At 55.4% G+C, this 16,712-nt stretch overlaps 1 protein-coding gene across 1 annotated transcript in view; it reads right to left on the bottom strand.

The window, feature by feature from the left end:
• Positions 1-16,712, bottom strand: part of OBSCN (obscurin, cytoskeletal calmodulin and titin-interacting RhoGEF) — a 108,717-nt gene that overhangs the window by 84,712 nt on the left and 7,293 nt on the right. The window contains exons 3-21 of the mRNA XM_057540441.1: positions 15,626-15,901; positions 11,788-12,063; positions 10,174-10,458; positions 9,749-10,015; positions 9,318-9,587; positions 8,102-8,368; positions 7,532-7,798; positions 7,214-7,326; positions 6,946-7,099; positions 6,600-6,761; positions 6,398-6,502; positions 5,352-5,618; positions 4,843-5,112; positions 4,455-4,721; positions 4,098-4,364; positions 3,724-3,990; positions 2,376-2,648; positions 1,390-1,656; positions 915-1,181 (exon numbers count right to left, since the gene is read on the bottom strand). Of these exons, the coding sequence (XP_057396424.1) occupies positions 915-1,181; positions 1,390-1,656; positions 2,376-2,648; positions 3,724-3,990; positions 4,098-4,364; positions 4,455-4,721; positions 4,843-5,112; positions 5,352-5,618; positions 6,398-6,502; positions 6,600-6,761; positions 6,946-7,099; positions 7,214-7,326; positions 7,532-7,798; positions 8,102-8,368; positions 9,318-9,587; positions 9,749-10,015; positions 10,174-10,458; positions 11,788-12,063; positions 15,626-15,901 (4,587 nt within the window). The remainder of the gene's footprint in view (positions 1-914; positions 1,182-1,389; positions 1,657-2,375; positions 2,649-3,723; positions 3,991-4,097; positions 4,365-4,454; positions 4,722-4,842; positions 5,113-5,351; positions 5,619-6,397; positions 6,503-6,599; positions 6,762-6,945; positions 7,100-7,213; positions 7,327-7,531; positions 7,799-8,101; positions 8,369-9,317; positions 9,588-9,748; positions 10,016-10,173; positions 10,459-11,787; positions 12,064-15,625; positions 15,902-16,712) is intronic.

The raw sequence follows: 16,712 nt of genomic DNA, 5'->3' as shown, positions 1-16,712 counted from the left end.
GGCTCTGGCTGACACTATTAGACAGGTACAAGTCTGTGTGTTTTAAATTTTTTTAAAGACCATATGTTGTCGCTATGGGACACTCTGACTTTTTTAAAGTATGAACATCTATTGGCTTAGCCAAAAAGTTCGTTCGGGTTTTTCGTAGCATCTTACGGGAAAATCTGAACGAACTTTTTGGCCAACCCAATACTTTATTAGATAGTGGTGCTTCTACTGCACTAACAAAATGTTTTCACTGAGCTCAGTGGATTCACTGTATTTCACTGAAAAAGAGAAAAAAGTCAAGAGTGAGGCTTCTTTGTTATTCTTTTGGGTTTTTTTTCTGTGGAGAGACCCCAGGAAGGACCTCCAGCTGACTTCGCCCTGGACACCGGCCCTGGGATCTGGAGGGCTGGGCTCAACCCTGCCCTGATGCCTACTTGTCCTACAACCCTGAACCAGCCAACAACCCCGAGTAAAGGCCCAGTTTCCCCATCTGTGAAGTGGGAGAATGATAACCCTCACCCTGCCTGCCAGGTGAAAACTGCTGCTCAAACCTGACAACTTCCCCGAGCGAGTCTCCTTCCACAGGAGCAGAGGTGGTACATCTGCGTGTAAGTACGTGCAGAGCTCATGCAGGGGCACACGCTGGAAGGGCTCCAGAAACATTCATCCAGCAAATGAATGCACAAATAAATGAGGGCTGCTGACTCATTTACACAAGGCCCATCTGGGAGGGCCAGAGACAAGACCACCCAGGACAACTCCCGTTGGAGAGGGGGAAACCAAGGCTGGGTTTGTCTAGGGCCAGGCAGAGATCTGATCTCTGCCCATCTTCAAGTCTACTTTAAACAAAGCTTACAGCTGAGCACACCATGGACCTTGAAATACAGTGTGCAAATGAAAGCAACAGCACGGTGACTGGGCCTAACCTTTCACCAGGAGCCGAGCCTGGGACTGGGCCTGGCCGATGTCACAGGTGTAAGTGTCACTGTCCGCCTTCTCCAGGGCGCTGATGGTGAGCTTCAAGGTCAGGCCCTCCTGGCTGGGAGCATGCTTCTCCGAGGCTTGCAGCTCTGTGAGGCCCTTGCGCCAGGTCACTGAGGCCGCGGGGCGCTCCGTCTTGCAGGCGAACACAGCTGTGCCCTTCTCCTCCACCTGCAGGTCAGTCAGCTCCTCCGTGAACTGGTTTGGCTTTTCTGGGGGAGAATGGATGGGAGGGAGAGGCCTATGCAGACCCCATGTAGGCCCTCAGGACAGGAAATCACTCCCATCACAGGTGGTTCTCCTGGCCCACCCACAGAACCTCAGGGACCTGAGCAAGTCCCTTCCCTGCTGGGCGCCCCTCCGTTCCTGCCTGGGAAGAGAAGCCACAGGGGCTGTCCCAGAGTCTCTCATGGGGGTTACCTTCCACTCGGAGGCTGGCTGTGCTTTTGGAAGACTCCGTCTCACACGTGTACTCGCCAGAATCTTTGAGTGAGGCTGCATGGATGACCAGCATGGCTCGAGTGCCTTCGACGAGAAGCTCATACTTCTTACTCTTGCGAATGGCTTTCCCATCCTTCAGCCAGCACACTGGGGTCCCCTCCCGTGACAGCTCACACCTCAACACCACATCCTCACCCAGCACGGCCCGCTGGTCTTCCAGTGGCTTCACAATGTCAACTGGCCTCTCTGAAAAGAACAGAGATGGTGGCCCAAGAGGCATGGCCACAGCTCTACCCACGGCCACAGCCCTAGCCATGCCTGGGGTGAGGGCAGGGCAGGCATTCAGGGACCTTCAGGTTCTGAAGGCTGAGACCACAGAACCTACAGCTCCAAAACTTCCAACTCTGGAACCTCAGACCCAGGGGCCTCAGAGCCCTGGAATACCAGGGAACGACCCCGGGAGGGAGAAATATTAGACCACAGAATCTTATGTTCTCAGCACTGTTCAGAGTCCTGTGACTCAAAGCATGGCCATGGGCCAGCGCTGACTATGGGCTGAGCTTCACCCACTGGCACCAAGTACTCATGCTGGAAGTAGGAGCTCAGAAATGCCAATGGCAATTTCACTGGCTTCATGAGTCATGCACCCTGGGAGCTACCACAGCAGTCGAATCACGGACTGAAGATCAGAAACCCTGCTCCTGCCCAAAGGCTCCAGAACCTCATTCTAGAAAGTAAGCCCCCTGGATGACCAGAACCCCCCAGTACTCTGACAGATGCCTCCAGGTGCCAACCAGGGGCTGGGGAGACAGTCCCCAGATGCACCCCCTTCCAGCTTCCAAGCCCAAGGCCCCTGCTCCAGGCTGCCTGGGGAGGGCCCAGGCTCTGCAGCTCCCAAACCAGCCCCTGGAGACAGACCCCCGACCTGCCCCAGCCAGTCAGTTCCCACTGCCACCATCACCCACCTCTGATGATGAGCGAGGCCTTGGAGGTGAGGTCCCGCACAGAGAAGACCACCTCCCCAGCGTCACTTGGCAGAGCATCTCGGACAGCCAGCGTATACTTGCGGCCCTGGCGTGTGGCCCGGAAGCGGCCAGAGCTGCCCACCGTTTTCCCACCAACCATCCATACAGCAACATCGCCAGTGTTCTCATGGGACAGGACGCACTCAAAGCTGCAGCTCTCGCCCTCCATCACCTCCACTGTCTTCAGCCTCTTGGTGATGCCCACGTGCAGGTCTGTGGGCCAGAGGAGATAGCTGTCACGCCAGCCAGGCCCACGGAAGCCTGCCCCTCGAGACAGGCACCGTCAAGCCCATAGCAGCCCCGGTCCACACCCCAGGAGGGGCAAGACCAGCCAGAGAACCTGCATACCCACCCTCCCCAACCCCACTCCCAGAGGGCCTGCTGCCCCTCTCAGCAAATGTCCTCTTGGCCTCCAGCTGTCCACACCTTGGTGTTTGGACGGCTGATAGCTATGGGTTATGACCAGGGCGGCCGCCTTCACATTTGCTATGGAACAATGTGGAGAGAATAAGCACCACACACAGCTGTCACCAGCTTATATGCTCCAGAAGAAGAACAGGCACCCAAAATGAAGAGGCAATCCAGCTCTAGGACAAACTCACCACACCGCCCTCCCTTTCCTGTCCCATTCCTGTCTCATCAAACACTGGCCAGACCATCAGGGACCAGCCACGGGATCACAGGGCAGCAGGCCTGCCACGCACACAAGAGGCAGCAGGACTACGGGGGTGGAGCCAGGACAGTGGTGCACACAGGACGTCACGCATTCACCCTATAGTTGGGGAACCAGGCCCAGATTGGGAGGAGCATGTGAAAAGCATGTGGCCTGCCCACAGCCACCTTCACCAGGCTGTGCCATGGCCTGGGAGCCCTACTGGGGCACCCCTGCCTGACCTCTCGGGCTCTCCCACTCGCCCACTCCAGGAGGCTCTCCTGACCGCCCCTCTGTGGCCCCTGTGCCTGCCCGTACACATCCCCCGGTGCAGAGTGAATGTTTCCAGCCTCTGTAGAATCCTTTACACCTCGGGACTCTATCAAGCAGGGCCAGTCTAGTCTCCCAAGCTTTGCTCTGTTGCCCATCATCCCTGGCCCGCCTGCCTGCACCTGGGCCTCCTATGACCCTGTCAAGCCCGCTCCTTCAGGAGCCTGCCCTGACCTCTCCAGGCTCAGCAGAGCAGCCCCTGGTCTCGGAGAGTGGGTGGGCCCCCCAGGCGGAGGCACCCCCATGCCCAGAGCCACGCCCCCCCGTGCCCTGGCCCCGCCATCTGGAGCCGGCTGCAGCACGCACCGTGCACGGTGACATGGGCACGGGTCTCATCAGTGCCCACGTCGCAGGTGTACAGGCCAGCATCGTCCCTGCTCAGGTTGTGCACCACGAGTCCCCGAGTGCCCGCTGTGTACAGGAAGTCATACTTGTCACTGGGGCCCAACTCCATGCCGTCCTTTCGCCACACCACACGAGCCTGGTGGTCAGAGACCTCGCACCGCAAGGTCAGCGTGCCCCACTCCTCCACGGACACGTCGTCCAACGCCTTCAGGAACACCACCGGCTTCCCTGCAGGGAAGGTGTGGGTGACTGAGGGGACGAGCTGCCACCTCTGGCCCTCGGGGTGCCAGGTGCACATCCCAGGGGTCCCCAGAGACCCCACAAGGACACCTCACCTTTGACCTCCAGGCGGGCCGAGGCCATAACCTTGGGCGAGGAGGCGCATACAGTGCCCGTGTCAGCCTGTTGGACCTGCTTCAGCACCAGCGTGTGGCGGCGGCCCTCATGGGTAATCTTGTGGAGGCTGTCGTTGCACAGTGGCGTCCCATTGAGCGACCACTCCACCTCCTCGTCCTCGTGGGACAGCTCGCAGGAGAAGCAGGCACAGCCCTCCTCCGTGACCTCCAAGTCCTGCAGCGGCTGCGTCACCGTCACCTCCCGCGCTGCCAGGAGCACACCAGGCAGCTCAGCATGGCCGCCATCACCGCCTCCCCGGAGACCCTCTGGTGGCCCCGTGCCCCCTCGCTCTGTACCTTCCACAGTAACCTCAGCGCTGCTCTGGGCACTGCCGGCCTGGCACCGGTAGACACCAGCATCCGCGGGCGTGAGCCGCAGGATGCGCAGCTCTGCCATGTGGCCCTCCAGCCCCATCTTGAACTTGTCAGACGGCACCAGGGGTGTCTCCTCCTTGTACCAGTGCACGGTCTTGGGGGGTGGCTTGAAGTCACAGGACAGGACTACCGACTGCAGCTCACGCCCCACCTTGGGCTCTAGTGGCCGCGTGAGCACCATGGGAATGTCTGTGGCGGAAGGAAAGAGGGAAGCACTGCGTAAAGTGGGCCAGACCACAAGGCCATAACACCTGCCCCTGCCCTGCCTCCTCTCCATCCTCGGCCAACCCGCCAGGCAGCGCACTTTCACCTGAGACGACCAGGCGGGCGGTGGAGCGTGATTTGCCGATGGTGAAGTGCACCGGCCCCGTCATGGTGGAGCAGGTACGCCGCAGCGCCAGCCGGTGCACTGTGCCCTCCTGTTCCATGCCCACGTCAGCCCCTGCCCGCAGCACCGTCTCCCCCAGGAGCCACTTAGGCGGCCGCACCGAGGGGATGGAGGTCTCACACTCGAACCAGGCAGGGGCGGGCTCCACCACCGTCACATCCTGCAGGCCCCGCACGATAGTGATGGATTGCTCTGTGGGCGAGCGGCCAGTCACTGGGGCAGTCCCGAGGGAGGATCACCAGCCACCCCTCCTGCGCGGTTGGTGTTACTTCCTGGGAACAAACCCTCTCAGGCATGCTCACTTCCTCCCTGGGGTGACCCAATGCGCCCAGTCAGGTCCTTCTCAGACCTGGCCACCTCTGAGTGCCACAGGCTGTAACACCTCCCCTGGGGGAAAAAAGGAACAGCTGCCCACCCAGCCCTGCCCGAACCTTCCACAAAGAATTGGGCACTGGTCTTAACATCGCCAGCATCACAGGTATAAGTGTCCTCGTCCTCAGGCTGGACGGCGTTGATGACCAGCTGGCGGTAGAGGCCGTCACTGACCATCTCATACTTGGCCCCGGGCTGCAGTTCCACGCTGCCCTTGAACCACCGCACCTGGGCACTGGCCCTCGACATCTGGCACTCGAGCACACCGCGGTGCTTCTCCATCGCGATCTTGTCCCGCAGTGGGCGTAGGATGGATACTGGCAGCTCTGTGGGTACACCCAGCAGGGTCAGGGCAGGTGCACAGTGATCCCGAACACCCAGGGCTGGGTGCTCTGGCTGTGCATCTCCCAAGCAGCCGGACTGGGACGTCACGCTCAGGCTAAAAGGCCTATGCCGGCCCGCCCACCAGTGCCAGCAGATAGCTAGGCTGAGTGTTGCCCTCGGGCTAGTCTGGGACTTGCTGCTCACATCTGACCACAAGGACAGTGGGCACACACCCACACTTGCTATCATCCAGTGGGCCTCATCATGTGCATGCCTGCCCCACTCCCCCACCCCGCCTGTCCCCTCGCCACACAGCCTCACCCTCATCCGGCACACCCCTGAATCCCTTGCACCCTGCCCTCACCTTATGCATCCAAACGCCCCACACCCCTGCCCCCTACCTGTTTCTAGACCCTTTCTCCCTCATGCCCCGCAGCCACTTTGACTGCCGTCAAGGCCACCAGGTAAAGCCTTGTGTGCTTACTTCCTGCCAGGGCCTCACACCTTTTCTCTCCAGCACTTGCTGCAGTCCCAGGAAGGAGAATTCATTGGTACCTCCATTTTAAACAAAGAAGGAGACCCCAAGGCTGCCTCCCCTAGACCACTTTCTTCCTGCCAAGGAGGGAATACCCGCTTTCCCTCCTCCTGGATCACTGCTGTCCTCATTCCAGGAGGGACCCCAGGACAGGGACAGCTGGCCTTTCGGCCCCGTAAGACTCAGTACATGTGCTTGTTCACACACACGCTGTCCAGCCCATGCCCTGCCCTGAGCCGCCATTACCTTTTACTCGGAGCTGGGCTCGTGATTCTGCACATTGTGCTACAAATTTGATTTCCCCTGCATCTTCCACCAGGACCCTCCGATAGATGAGAGTGTATGTCCTTCCTGGGAACAAAGGCCACTCAGCACTAAAGGGAGGGGTGGCCGGGGGGCGGGAAGGAGGAGGAGCCCTGCTGAAGCCCACCCACTGTCCTCGTCTCACCTTCCTGGCGGATCCGCACAGTGTCACTGGGCCGAAGCTTGCTGCCCTCCCGGAACCACTGGGCAGGCACCTCATCGTGGGACACCTCGCAGGAGAAGGTGGCACCCTCCCTCTCCATCACTTCCACATCCTCCAGAGGCCTCACGATCTGGACATTTCGGCCTGGGGCAAGAAGCAGGCCCTGCTACATCCTGACACGCAGAGCTATCTGACCGCTACCCCCGACCCCAGCTTGCTGAGGGAGTGCAGGATGGGTGGGACAAGAGCAGTGCCAGGGGGCCAAGCACTTGCTGGGTGATGCAGTGGGGGGCCAGGAGGTTCCTGCACCCACCCGCCCAGCCCTCACCTTGCACCGTCAGGGAGGCCGAGCTCTGAGCATCGTGGGCGTCACACACATACACGCCCTGGTCCCCACGCTCACATCGGTAAATGATGAGACTCCTGCAGGCCCCCTGGGCCACCATGCCCACTGTCTTGCTCACCTGCAGCTGCGCACCATCCTGTGGAGGAATGAGGCCGAGTCAAGTGCTGGAACTGCCCAGCAGGGTGGTCCCACTCCCGCCCACCCATGGTGAGAGGTAAGAGGGGGCAGAGGAGTCCAAGTTCCCAGGCACCTTCAACCAGCGCACATCCACATTGGGGCGTGACAGCTCACAGTCCAGGACCACCTTGTCCTTTTCCGTGGCCACCACATCCTGCAGAGGGCGGCTGAACTTCACAGGCAGCTCTGGGAAGACAGGAGGGGAGTGGTGAGAAGCAGGGCCTCTGGGCGGGGACAGGGCCTGAGCTGGTTGGAATCACTCAGCTGGTTAAAGGAATGAGCCTCCCTCCTCCAGGATTCCATATCCCTGCCCAAAGCTGCCTCCCTGGGCCACCCTGGGGACAGGGGCAGGTGCTCTGGAGTGAGTCCCGCCCCACCCATGTCCACCTACCAGTGACCATCAGCCGCGCAGATGTGTGCACGCCCTCCGCCCTGAAGGAAACCAGGCCACTGTCCTGCCTCTGCAGCCCAGACAGCGTAAGGGTATGGGTGGGGCCGTGCACCACCAGCTGGCACGTGGGTCCCGGCTGGAGCCGAAGGCCATCTCGAGTCCAGCTGCCCTCCACATCAGCATGGGACAGCTCTACTTCCATTGTGGCTGTGCCCTGCTCCTGCGCCTCCACTGTCTGCAGGCCCCGCACCAGCCGGACCTGGCGCACTATGGGACAAACAAGGGGAAGGATGAGCCACTGCAGCAAGACCCTGGCCCTCGGTCCAGCCCCCATCACTTCCCCAGGGAGCCTCAAGGTGCTCTGGAAGGGGAGGTCTGCCCCTCCAGGTGGATGCCTGCTCCCTCCTTTACTCCCTTCCCCACCTCCCCAGCCCCTGCAAGTGGAGGTCCGCCCCTTCCTCTCTCTTTCCCTTTTCCCCCTTTTCCAGGGCCCTGCCCCCAGGGGGAGATTCCCTACCCTCCCCAACTCCTCGATGCCCAACCCCAGGCCAAGCCCCCTAAGCTGCTCACTTTCCACAGTCAGCTTGGCCTGCGTCTTATCATCTGCCGTCTCGCAGCCATAGAAACCACGGTCAGCGAAACCCACACTGCGGAGAACCAAGCGGTGACTTGAGCCCTCGGCGTGGATCTCCACGTTCTCGCCTGTCACCAGGGCCGCGGCGTTGCGTGTCCACTTGACCTCCGGCCATGGCCGCGTCAGCTCCACCTCCATGGTCACCGAGCTCCGCTCCTCCACAGTCTGTGGCTCCAGTTTTTTTTTGAACAACACCGGGGCCTCTGGAGTCACAGGAGAGGGAGGTCATTACAGCCACTGCCACTTTCAGGAGAGCAAGGCAGAGGGACCCTGCCCCAACCCCCAGCCAGCAGAGCTGCCCTCCACCACATGCCGACTCCAAGCTAGGCAAGGCCTTGGCCATACTCAGGGCCCAGCTGCACACATGCACAGGCACAATTTTATGGAAGGAGACCACACTTCAGGGGGGGCTTCTCCTTTCCCAGTCCCCCTCCCACCTCTTGCTCCCCTGCTCTGAACAACTCCTGCCATCCCCCACCAGAACCTGGAACTCCTAAGTGTGGCCGGTGACCAGGAGCATCAGGACACAGGGAGCCATTGAGACAGGCAGACTCTGAGCTCCCAGACCGGCTGCACCACAGTCTCTGCTTTAACTAGGCCCTGGATGCGTCACATTAAGGAAGAGAAACGCTAGAGTGAATCTCCCAGTCTCGGGCTCTGCCATGATCTCCCCAGAAGTGCATCTGCCCGCATTACTCCCTTACTCAAGAACCTGAGATGGTTTGGCTCCCACTTACCCTCAGGTAACGTTCTGGCCCTCCCCCACGCAATCTGGCTTCAGCGAGCAAAGCGCACCCCCATCATCTGCATCTGCTTGCACTGGCTGCCAACTCCAGTCTCTCCCACCTTGCCATCCTTTGGGCTCAGCAAGGATCATCTCCTCTAGGAAGACTCCCTGGAGTGCCTGAGCCTCCACCCACTCCCCGACCGGGTGTGCACTACAGGAGTTTACCATCCCCCCTTTAGAGCAGGTGCCTGGCCCCTCGGTCCGACCCTACTCTTCTCTCTGCAGCTGACCAACCCTGTGTCCTCTGAAGTCAGCCAGATGAGCTGGATACAGGCCGGCAGCAGGATGCTACCTTGGGACCAGCCCATTAGGAGACGCCTGCTGCGAGGAGCCGGTGCACCCTTCCTGCTGCCCCACACACGCACCTCGGACCCGGAGGGCAGCCACGGTCTTGATGCCCTCAGCCTGCGCGGTGATCTGGCCGGCATCCTCCAGGGCCAGGCCCAAGATAGTCAGGCTGTGGCTGGCACCCTTCTGCGATATGAGCAACTTCTCGCTGGACTGTAGCTTGACGCCATCCCGGAACCACGTCACCGCCACGTCGCTGGGAGTCACCATGCACTGGAAGGTGGCCTCGCAGCCCTCCTCCGCGACCACCGCGCTCAGCCCAGACGTGAACTTGACCACGCGGGGGACTGCGCACAAGAGCTCCACTTGAGAGGCGGGCAGGAGGGGCAGGGGCCCCCACCTAGCAGACGCCGCGGAACGACACCTCTTCGGGAAGCAGCCCCGGAATGCTCCGCCAAGCCACCCACCCACCTGGGCGGCCCAGCCCCTGCGCCCGGCATCCGCATACCGCTCACGGTGAGCATGGCGCTGGTGTGGTCATCGCGGCTCTCGCACACGTACTCCCCCGCATCCTCTGCCCGCAGGCCCGACACAGTGAGCGAGCGCTGAAGCCCCGCGGCCGCCATCTGGAAGCGTTTGCCGGCCCGGAGTTGCGTGCTCCCGCGGCGCCACACCACCTGGGCCTGCGCCGGGCTCAGCTCGCAGACCAGCTTCACTGTGCCGCCCAGCTCCCCGCTCACGGGCTCCAGGGGACGGCAGAACTTGGCAGCCACCTCTGGGGGAGGGGAGGGGAGGGGACGTCAGCCTGGTGGGGCTCGGGCCATAGGACCAGCTCTGAGCTGCCTGGTCCTGCGCCCTGAGCCTCACCCAGTCTCCACTCCAGGACGCTGCAAACAAGGGGTTCCCAGAGGACCTCCCCGTGACCCCACTCACCTTCCACCTGCACCGGGAAGTCCTGCTCCTCTGCACCCAGGCGGCAGCTGTAGACGGCACTGTCCAGGGTCTGCGCGTCACGCACAGTCAGGGTGTGGGTGTCCCCCAGGCTGGCCATCTCGTGCCGCTTGCTGCTGCGAATCTCCACACCGTCCTTGAGCCACGTCACCGCGGCCACAGTGGGTGTGGCCAGCGTGGCTGTCAGGACGATGTCCTCGTGTTCCCTGATCACCAGAGGTTCCCTGCGTCTGGGTCTCTCCAGGGTCGGGGGCTCAAGTTCCGGCTCTGGAGGGCGGGGGTGGGGGGGTGACCAACAAGCATTAGAGGGGAGACCCTCGCATCCCTGGCCTGGGTCCCGTCCCCCCTCCAGGCCACATGGTGGGAGAAGACTTGAAATGAAACTGCCCGGGCTGTCCAGCTCTCCACTGCTGCCTCTCTGCTGAGCAAGCCAGACAGTGAATGCAACAGGGCCACACTCTGCCTGCCAGGCACCATCCAGGCTCACAGGGGCAGTGCAGGGCAGCCAGGAGGGACCACCTGGGGCCACAAGCTCTGTCCCACCAAGAGCTGAGAGTCTAGGATCCCTGCCCCCATCCCCAAGAGAAGATGGGCCCCACGAGCAGCTAATGCAGGGAAAGTAGGGCACACAGTGACCCTGACACAGCCTGGGGGCTGGACCGAAATCCCAGAAGAGCAGTGGGGAGCAGGGCCAGGAAGGGAGGCAGAGGAGGACGGTCTCCGTAGAAGAACCCTCATACGGAGTGGAGAGACCAGGCAAAGACTGAGAGGGAGGAAACAGCCTGAGAGCCTCCAGCAGCCAAGCATGGGGGCAAAGCCAAGGCAGAGAAGGGGGAAGGGGAAGGCCCTGGGAGGGGACCCAAGAGCGTCCCTGTGAGGGCTGACCCAGGGGAGCACCTGGAAGGACCACACTGGCTGCTGGATTGGGGGCAAGGGCCACAGCTGGGGACAGGGACAGTGTCAGCCACCTCAGAACACTGAAAGCCAGTGATGTCATCAGCACCCAGGAGGGGCAGGAGGGACGGGAGCAGGCAACAAACCAGCTTGGCTCAGGCCCAGGACAGGATGGGCATCTGAGCAGAGGCTGACACAATGGGCTGACCTCAATGCAGCTGGACGGTCAGGGCCCCAAGGCCAGAGACAGGGACTCCAGACCCAATGGGGGCAGGGGCATCCAAGGCCAGAAGCTCCTCAGAGCAGGACTGGGCTCTACAGCTGCCCAGGAAGAATTAATATGGGAATAGTGCCCCTTGCCAACGACAGACAAAGAATGGCCATTTCAGCAGACTACAGGCCTCAGCAGCCTGCAGATGACTGAGAAAGCCTGTGGCAGGTTTCATGCTGGGAGAGGTGGGGATGTGATGGAGAGATGCAGGAACCTGGGGAAGCAGATGCCAAAAGTGTCCTGGACTAGGGGCTGTGGCAAGCATCCCGCAACTCAAGGACCTTCCCAGTGGACAGAGCCCTGGGGCTGACCGCATCAGAGGAGAACCCAGCACAGGCCCAACACACACATGTCCCCCACCCTGCTGGAGATGTGCTAATTTCCCCCAATTTGTCAGGTGCTCAGCCTCTACACCCAAGCCTGGCACCCACCTGTGACATCCAGGTGGAAGGAGACCTTCTGGCCCCTGGCCTCGCAGCTGTACTCCCCGGCGTCTGCCTTGCCCGCCTGCTGCACCACCAGCCTCCGGGTGCAGCCCTTGGCCTCCACACGCACTTTTGAGCTCGAACTCAGCTTCTTTCCGTCCTTGTACCACGTCACCTCCGTCTGGGCCTGGGCCACCTCGCAGCTCAGCGTGGCACTGGCCCCCGCCACGGCCTGCACTTCACTGCGTGCCGGCTGCTCCTTGGCAAACACCACCTTGGGCTCTGGGGACAAGGAGGGATGCACAGAGGCAAAAACACCATCTCAGTCAGGAAGGCAGCACTAGGGAAAGAAGGCCTGGACAGACGGGAAGGGGGACTGGAAACTTCTCCAGGCTCTGTGCTAGTTGTGCAACAAGTACCCACAATTTATCTATACATTCTACCACTGATCTGGGCATGTTGTTCCAAGTGGGGACTTTGCGAAAGATTTCTTCCACGCACATGTTCCTCTAGGAAAGGAACTGTGGGATCAGGAGGCATGCACACCTCAACCTTCCTAGAGGATGCGGAGTCTTTCCCACATGACTGAGCAGAGAACGTTCCCACCCACAGCGCAGGAGAGTTCCCGAGGCTCCATGCTGTTGTCAACTGTTGGCAATCTGGTAGTTGCACTTCCTGAGCTCTCTTTTGCATGGTCCTGATGATTTACAAAGTGGAGCACCATTTCCGATCTTTTTGGCTTTTGGTGTTTGCCCTTCTGTAGTGTCATTGCAAGGCTTTTGCCCAGTTAGCAGTAGATGGTCTGTCTTTTCCTTATTCATTTTCAGGAGCTCTTTATATATTTATGTTAGAACTTTGAGAATTATGGGTGTGTAAATAACTTCTCCATCTTTGTCACTTGTTTTTTCATCGTTTATGTGTCTTCTGTTGATATAAAGTTCTTAGTTTTAATACAGGCAAGTATGTCAATTTGTCCCTTGTGATTAATGCATTTGTATCCTATTTAAGAAACCTTTTATTACCCTCAGTTCATTAAATAATCTATATTAGCTGCTAAGAGCTTGCTTTATCTTTCACATTGGAGTCTCTAACCCACCTGGAGTTGGTGTTTGTGTGTGCTGTGAGGGAGACGTCCATTTTTATTATAGAGGAATAGATATAAAAATAGAGATATATGTATACAGTTACATGGTATTAGCACAGTTTATGAAAAGACCATCCTTTCTCTATACCACACACTAGCACTACAGAGTTAAAAAACAGAAAAGGGATGGGGGAGTCTGGTTATGTGCAGGGCTGTTTCAGAGCTCACTATTCTGTTCCTTTGTCCTGTGTATTTATCCCTGCATTGAAACCCAGTTGTCTTCACTACCGTAGCTTTATAATAAGTTTGGTATCTTGCAGATGAAATGCTCTCACATTATGAGTGCTTCAGTTCCACTTGACTCTTGGAATCAACTAGTCAATTTTGACACACCCACAAAAGAACTTTTCTTTGGGTTTTGATTAGGAATGGACATCTTTGTGCCTTCCATGCATATCCTACCATTCATTTAGCACTGTCTCCCTAAAGTATTTAATAATATCCTGCTCAGAAGCCTTAAACATATTTTATTAGACATGGAATTAGAAGCATGATACTTTTGATGCTATTATAATTGTCTTAAAATACCCTTTTCTGACTCTTTGTTGCTAGTACATCAACATGGAAGTGTTTTCTGTGTATTTTGTATGTGGCAATCTTCCTTAACTTTCTTACTAACTCTAAAAATTCTTCCTTTTCTACCTTCTGCATTAATAATCTTATCATCTGTGAAGTCCACTTTTGCTTTATCTAAATTTTATTGCTTTATATTCCTCCTTATAGGCTGTACAATGTTGGACACAAGTTGTGATAGTGGAGCCACTTGAAATGCTCCAATTAAAAAGAAAAGCTTTCAAGGTTTCCCTATAAGTGTGATGTTTGCTGTTGTTTTCTTTAGCACCCTGTATCAAATTAAGAAACTATCCTTTTATTACTAGTTTATTAATACAAATATATGCTACTACATTTCATAAAACTCTTATTCTGAATATGATGTAAAAAATTTATCAAGCACTTTTATTCTGCATTCTTTTAGGTAAAAACATGCTTTTTCTCTTTTAGCTTCTTAATGTTATGGATTGTATTGATTTTTCTGATGTTCTGATGTTGAACCACCCTTGCATTCCTGGATTAAGATCTGAGTGTATTGTGCTCTTCATGTATTGCTCCACTCACTTTGCCAATATTTTGTATAGGATTTTGATACTGACATCCATAAAAGATTGGCCTGTAATTTCAATTCTTTATACTTTCTTTGTCAGCTTTTGGTATCGATGCTATATGCTAGCTACATAAAATGAGTTAAAGAGCATATATATATATATATATATACACACATATCTATATATATCCATATATATGTATATCTCCATATATACATATATATATGTATATCCCTTTTCCATTCTCTTAAAGAATCTCGAAGAATGTGGAATAATTTCTTTCCAGAATATTTTATATAAATTGCCAGTAGAGCCACTGAGCTTAATCTTGTTCTATGAGAAGATTCTTTTATTATGTTTCCATTTAGTTAAAAGGTTATTAGACTGTTCAAGTTGTTAATTTCTTCTTGTGTAAGTTTTGGTATAGTTTTCTAAGAATTGGCCACTATTTCAAAACTTTGCAAATTTACTTGTGTGAAATAATATCGTGTTTTATTATAATAATGTCAAATGATTCATAGTGGGTTTCTTGGTATCTATATACACCTATGAATCATTATATACTAACACGATATCAAACTGTTATGTGGTGGCACTTAGGAGTCAATGCCGGACCACAGCCCATCTCTATTTGAGGTTAACCTCCCTTAACAAAAGGAAACTAAAGTTAGTTCGCAGACACCTCTGTGAACCAGCCCAGAAGGTATAGACACACACAAGAGTCATCAGGAAATGATATGAAATAAATACCGCTTTACCAGTCAGTGGCTGCTACTACCATACCTCATCTTTAACAAAGCATGCTGGTGTAAGAAAAGCTTCTTACTACTCTCCATTTCTAAATTTATACATCAAACTCCAAAGGAAATACTGACACAGAATATACTAATTGAAAGACAAAAGGAAACCAAAATTTGCTTTCAGATGAATGTGCCGTATCTCAGAGGTGCATATCAAAGGCATATATCTACCAACCCTCTTCTCTTGGTTTACTTTGCACAGACATTGCAACAGAACAGGAACCTATATTTTCCAACATTTGGGTACATACATAACTTCTACAACCATGTGCAAGGAAGGAAGAGTGTCCCAAAACAACTAAAACTTTGCTGATCCAAAATTCAGACTTGAGGTAATGCCAAGTATGATTATGTGCCTGAAACTTCCCCTTATCAGGTTCAAAGAAATACAAACGTCTCTGATTAGGGCGAATCCTCATATGGTGCTGGGTGAGGGAATCTGGATGCTGCTAGAACATCCAAAGGTACATTCACATATCCTGAGGTGAGAGACATCTGGTCTACTTGAGACCCCAAGGGTGAGATGGAGCCAGGGTCCTGGACACCAAAGATCACCTGGAACATTACAACATGGAAACACCACTCATGGTGCACAAGAGGGGCCCCTCTTCCTTCCATACCCACCCTTCCCATCCAGTGTCCCTGGGATCAGGCACAAGCATGAAAGTGGGAGGTGGGAAGATGGGAGATGTAAAGAGATTAAATGTGATGGAAAGACCACTGGGTCTGTCATGGCTATAAGCCAGTCACATCATCTCCAAAAAGGGCTAATTTAGCATCCCTACCAAATAACTGACCTGTGACATCCAGGTGGAAGGAAACCCTCTGGCCCCTGGCCTCACAGCTGTACTCTCCAGCATCCACCTTCCCTGCCTGCTGCACCACCAGCCTCCGGGTGCAGCCCTTGGCCTCCACACGCACTTTTGAGCTCGCACTCAGCTTCTTCCCATCCTTGTACCACATCACCTCCGTCTGGGCCTGGGCCACCTCGCAACTCAGCGTGGCACTGGCTCCCGCCATGGCCTGCACTTCACTGCGTGTTGGCTGCTCCTTGGCAAACACCACCATGGGCTCTGGGGGAAGGGAGGGATGCATAGGGTCAAAGATACCATCTAAGTCAAGATGCAGCACTGTGGAAAGAACGACTAAAGACGAAGGCAGGAAGGCAGGAAGACAGGAAACTTCTCCAGGCTTTGCACCAGCTGTGTGACCTAGAGAAGCTCCACCACCTTCTCAGCAACAAGTGACACAATTTATTTCTACATTCTCCTGATCTATGTAGGCTGTTCCAGTGAGAAGCTGGGAAAGACTTCTCCCCTGCACAAATCCTCTAGGAGAGGAACCGTAGAGTCATGCATTCCTCAGCCTTCCTAGATGAGGCCAGAGTCTTTCCCATACAATTGTGCAGGGCATGTTCTCATCTGCAGTGCATGAGAGTTCCTGAGGCTCCACCCTCTTGCCTACTCTCAGTATTGTCAACTGTTGGCAACCTGGTGGGAGTGAAGTTACACCATCTGTGGCTGTCTATTGCATGGTCCTGATGATTCACAAAGTGAAGAATCTTTATGAATTTTTTGGTCATTCTGTGTTTTACTCTTCTGTGGTGTCACTGTTCAAGTTTTCCACAATTTTCAAAATTAGCATTGTCTGTCTTTTCCATATTCATTTAGGAGCTCTTTATATAAATAAATGCTAGAGAGTGTTGATGCTTATGTGTGTTTATCTATCCTCCCCATTTTTGTGCTCTACCTTTTCATTCCTTTATGATGTTTCTGGTGAAATTAAGTTATTTAATTAAGTCTGTTACAGGCAAATATATCAACTTGATATCAATTTGTCCTTTGTGGTTTCTGCATTTATGTTCTGTTTAAAAATCCTTCATTA

Source organism: Balaenoptera acutorostrata, chromosome 2 (assembly GCF_949987535.1).
Source record: "Balaenoptera acutorostrata chromosome 2, mBalAcu1.1, whole genome shotgun sequence".
In the NCBI taxonomy this organism is placed as follows: domain Eukaryota; kingdom Metazoa; phylum Chordata; class Mammalia; order Artiodactyla; family Balaenopteridae; genus Balaenoptera; species Balaenoptera acutorostrata.
The sequence above is the reverse complement of the archived record's forward strand: the minus strand, read 5'-3'. Positions and strand labels throughout refer to the sequence as shown.